Source organism: Cucurbita moschata, unplaced genomic scaffold (genome assembly GCF_002738365.1).
Source record: "Cucurbita moschata cultivar Rifu unplaced genomic scaffold, Cmos_1.0 Cmo_Scf00025, whole genome shotgun sequence".
In the NCBI taxonomy this organism is placed as follows: domain Eukaryota; kingdom Viridiplantae; phylum Streptophyta; class Magnoliopsida; order Cucurbitales; family Cucurbitaceae; genus Cucurbita; species Cucurbita moschata.
Window position 1 is genome coordinate 2401596 of NW_019268541.1, and position 5090 is coordinate 2406685.

General features: G+C 36.3%; 2 protein-coding genes across 2 annotated transcripts in view; both read right to left on the bottom strand.

The window, feature by feature from the left end:
* The window catches only part of LOC111461785 (glucan endo-1,3-beta-glucosidase, basic isoform-like), a 21987-nt gene that overhangs the window by 8468 nt on the left and 8429 nt on the right, over positions 1 to 5090 (bottom strand). The gene's annotated exons all lie outside the window — the stretch shown is intronic.
* LOC111461787 (glucan endo-1,3-beta-glucosidase-like) lies at positions 785 to 2270 on the bottom strand. The gene is made up of 2 exons (XM_023105439.1): positions 2199 to 2270; positions 785 to 1973 (listed from the first exon to the last, which is right to left on the bottom strand). Exons 1-2 carry the CDS (start codon positions 2266 to 2268, stop codon positions 1009 to 1011), a joined length of 1035 nt encoding a protein of 344 aa, XP_022961207.1. The 5' UTR covers positions 2269 to 2270; the 3' UTR covers positions 785 to 1008.

Consider the following 5090-nt stretch of genomic DNA (forward strand, 5'->3'; position numbering starts at 1 on the left):
TTTTTTTTTTTTTTTTTTTTTTTATGTTTTGGGTTAAATTGGATTGATGGATTTTTTTGACCCAACCCAAAAGTTCAGGTGGGTTGGATTGGTAACCCAACCCAACCCGAAACTTTTCACAATCCAACTTAATTATCAGGATACAATCTTGAATCAACGTTGTCATAAAACTAAACAATTGGTTTAAAGTAACAAAAATATTTCGCGTCTCGCTAATGTCTCTTGACTAGCCTAAGTACCAATCTCGCAAACCCATTAATACAAAAAAAATTCTTAATATATTTTATATATTTTTATTTGGCTCAGGTCAACTCGAAAGTTTTGTCCACAAACTCGAAATCGAAGCGATATAGTTCGAGTTCAGAAAAATGAACCCAACCCTACCCGAAATGCTAATCCAACCCAACCCAACCCTTATAGTTCGGGTTGGGTTGGTCCGGGTTGTCAGATTGTCGGGTTGAATGTACACCCCTATTGTTTTATTCTCTTTTTATTTATTTAAAAATTCAAGTTATTTATTTTTCATTCCATTATTTTAAAGATTTTATTATGAAAGTTGAACTCCGTGACATTGTTTAAGAAATATTTTAAATAAATATTTTCGCATTTAACAGTCATGTGATGAATATACTAACAACTCTATTAGAATATAAAAATATGGTCGCGGTAAAAATTGATATGATCTTAAAGATAATCTTTTTTTCCGCTCTTGGTTGACTGTTTTTCAATAATATATGACATATTTTCACTCTGATATCTCTACATGAACGATGAACGATTTGTATAATATCATTTATAACCATTAAAAACAAGTTGATATCAATAGTGTTACCAGCGACGAGGCGTTCATACTATTTCTTGAACATAACATTCTTCTCGTAGTATGTCAACTACAAAATACTCTCAAACATTAAAATGTAAACGATAAGTAGCAACTAAACGTGTTAGGGCTACCACCAAGAGGCCTCTTTACTCATATTAGGCCATAAGGGTTAGCTTAGATCGATATCATTTGAAGTCGAGTTGGTACTTGGGTTGTTTGCTTGGCGTGAACAACCCAAAATGCTTTTCGACTTCTTGAGGACCCTTCAAATTTTCATCGAACATGGCAAAGAGGTAAACATGGATGTCTTTTCCCGGCCTTTTTGGTGTCCCTTTCCTACTCTTCACATGATTGAGAAGATTGTTGTAATAGGTGCCCGCATTCTCAACCGTCGCACCCTTACCACCGGCCGATGGCCAACCAGTCTCTGATATCACAATCGACACGTCTCTTCCACCTGACTTCTCGAGAGCAGCGTAGAGCGTATCGACCATCGCGGTGAAAAGATTATCATACACGAGACTATCGTCCCTCACGAAACCGTCCGGTGGTGAATTGAATAAAGCATAGGGAAGTTGGATATTGGGGTCATTAGCATAGGCAAAATAGGGATACACATTGGCTAGAAGTGGGGAGTGAATTTGAGCTAGAAAGCTAACAATTGGGTTTATAAATTGGTATGCAGCCACATTGAATGAGCCTGCTTGAGGAGGAAATGACCTAGCTGGATCCAATAGTCCTGTGTCTATGGCTGTGGAAACCTTTATCTTTTCATGCAAGTTAGCCTCTACAAGTGCATTGTAAATGCTCTGCATGGTTGGGAGGACGAATGGAGCATTTTTCGGGTCGGTCGAGAACACTTCGTTCCCGACAGCAATGTATCGGAACTTAACATCTTGAACTCGGGATTGGATATACGTTTGGACCCAAGTTTTTGCAGCGGAAGAAGAAGCAAGATATTGAAGCTGGTCACTAGGAATGTCCAACATGACATGTATGTTCGAGCCTTTTAGGGCGTCTAAGGCGGCCTCATTTGGTGAGTAAATCCTTATTTTGCCAATGTCATTGCTTTTGTAAAGCTTAATCACATCTATAATATTTGGTAAGTTGTCGCCACGATCTCCATAACAGACACCGATCGCTTCTGCGCCTATGCATATAAACCATAAAAAAGCTGACTATTTCGTGAAATATTAAAATATATATCTAACTAATTAGGAGTTAATTAAGACACATCGAACAGAGCATATAGCTTAACAGATTGAGATATGCATCTTCGATCAAAAGATTAAAGATTCGAATTCTCACTGTTGTCTGTTCAACTAAAATAAAAGTTAATAAGAACAGAAATGAGAAAGAGAAACGCGTTGAAGACCTGTAGAGATGAACGACGCGAGGAGGATGAAAATGGAAGAAAACACGAGGGAAGGAGTAGAATTGCCCATGGTTAGGGCTATTTTGTGTTTTGATAGCTTAAAGGAGTTGGTATTTATAAGAGGCAAAACCCAATAGGCACTCCAAAAAAAAGTATACTTTTCCCCTTCATTACTCTAAACCAGTCCGAGTAGCACGTAAAACACGTTTGATTTAATTAAGTTCATCCTCTTATTTCGTATCACAAGAGTTTTCGGTTAAAATTTGTTTTATGAAATTGTAACCCATTTTGATCCGTTACGTATCGTCATCAGTCTCACTGTAACGACCAAAATCCACCGCTAGTAGATATTGTCCTCTTTGGGCTTGCCCTCAAGGCTTTAAAACGAGTCTGCTAGGAGAAGGTTTCCACACCCTTATAAATGGGGTTTGTTCTCCTCCCCCAACCAATATGGGACATCACAATCCACCCTCCTTCGGTGTCCAATGTCTTCACTGCCTCATGTCTACCCCCTTCGGGGAACAACGAGAAGGCTGACACATCGTTCGGTGTTTGGCTCTGATATCATTTGTAATGACCCAGATCCACCGCTAGCAAATATTGTCCTCTTTGGGCTTTCCATTTAGGGCTTCCCCTCAAGGCTTTAAAACGCTTCTACTAGGAGAAGGTTTCCACACCCTTATAAATGGCGGTTTGTTCTACTGCCCCAACCAATGTGGAACATCACACTCACTGTTTCTAGAACGCATAGCTCAAGGAGAGATTTCACACTCTTAAAAACAATGTTTTGTTCTCCTCTCCAATCCATATGGAATCTTGCACAAAGGTCATAAATTTAAAGACAATTATTTTATTTTTTTTTGAAAGATTTGAGTGCGATGTGTTCATGAGCTCCAAGTATATAAAAATGATATGAACACGGTTTGTGGGTATGAAATATTAAAATCTATGTATTTTAGGTATAAATCTAGAAAATAAAATCGAGAAAATCACAAACGTGTTGTTGAGGATGGTTGAGAGAGAAAAACATGAGTTTATAAGTAAGAAAAACATCTCCATCCGTATGACGTCTTTTGGGGAAGCCCAAAGCAAAGCCACCCGAGCTTATGTTCAAAGTGGACAATATCATACCATTGTGGAGATTCCTAACACGTGTGAGTCTTGTTCAAAGAATTCGCGTACGTTGAGTCGTTATGATATCGATCATTAAAGGGTCTCAAATTCGAGTACGATGAGCTATTTGTTCAAATTTAAGTTAATTTGAAAAAATTAAGTTTCTATGCCCATAAACCATTGGTGTCACTATCATTTCATAATCAATCACACGATCAAATAAGAAAATTTTATGTGGAAAATATTTTCACCCATACCATACGACACGATAGTTCATAGTCAAACTAATTCTTATCTTATATTAAAATTTTCACGATGTAAACTCAAATACATATCAATCATTTGTAACATTATATTCGGAACCATACAACATGACGGTCCACGATCAAATTCAGCTCTACATCAATAATTAAAATATTGATATCAGGATTTAAAGTTTAAAGATATCTTGATTAGATATTGTCATCGACAGATTTTTATAAAAATAAAAAATTTAGCAATTGAAATACAATAGAACATTCAAAAATATTATCGAGAAAACATGATTATCGAAATGAAAAGAAATGAAATAAAGAATAAAAACCTGAGCGTGTAGCATCGAGGTACTACCCAACAATGTCTCGATGTGGCCAATAATCAAGTTTGAAGACCCATATAGGTACCATTGAGACGCTTCTACTATTAAGAAGGCTACACGCCCTCAACATTGAGTCGTTGGATGAAAACGTGTGTGATGTGTTTCATCCATGCTTCTCGATGTATCAAACGAAAATTGACCTGTTCGTGATGTTAGAACATAGCTAGCATCTTAATTTTGACTCGAAGGTAATGACCCTATAATTAAAATATCTATTATTTATTGTATAATATAACTAAAATAATAAAAGATATTATATATTTAGAGAACAAGAAATGGGATCCAACCAATCACAGCTAAGTAAGTGATGAACATAGCAAAATTCATTTTCTTAGGACCCATCTTTCTCTATCCAATGTGACATTAAAACCAAACCAATCTATTCCAACATGCACTTTTGGTCGGCTACTTATTTCTTCTCCTTTCTTTTGAGCTCACCGTTGATGTTATTGGTACCTAGTTCGGCTAGGGCTCGAAGCTAGGTTGCGTTTAGGGTTGCGTGTGCGTGTGCGTGTGCGTGTGCGTGTGATGTCTTTGTCCCCACATAATCGATATTCGCTAACAAATTGATTCGTAACCTTCTTTAGGGACGGTTAGAATTTCGTCAACTAATCTTTAGTAGTGAAGTTATTTAATTGATAAGAGTCCACAAAATATCTTAGTAACTTGTCGAAGGATAGGGTCATTTCCATTATGATTATATGACGTGGAGACTATTAAAGGGTCGCTAGTTCACCTTTAATAGTGAACTGTCTCGATTGACAGGTACGCATTTATATTAGATGAGTTGGTAGATATAAGATCATACCGTAGATACAAATGATATGCAGTGTCATCTAGAGGTGTATATGGTTCGACTTGGGTTGAGTTGAGGGTTTTTTTTTTACCCAATCCAAAAGTTCGGGTTGTTTGGATTGGTAACCCAACCCAAAACTTTTCACAACCCAACTCAAGCCTCTATTTTCAGGTTGGGTTTGGGTTGGGTCCGGTTGGGTTGTCAAATTTTTTTTTTAAGTTTTATTTATCCACAATTTATAATTATTTGGATACAATCTTAAATAAAATATATTAAAAGTTGGCAAAAAAAAAAAAAAAAAAAAAAAAAAAAAAAAAAAAAAAAAAAAAAAAAAAAAAAAAAAAAA

Bases quoted from the DNA above. Each gene is read 5' to 3' on its own strand.
- LOC111461787 (XM_023105439.1), bottom strand. From the start codon at position 2,268: ATGGGCAATTCTACTCCTTCCCTCGTGTTTTCTTCCATTTTCATCCTC. The intron at 1,974-2,198 runs GTCTTCAACGCG...TTATATGCATAG, and splicing joins CGCGTCGTTCATCTCTACAG to GCGCAGAAGCGATCGGTGTC.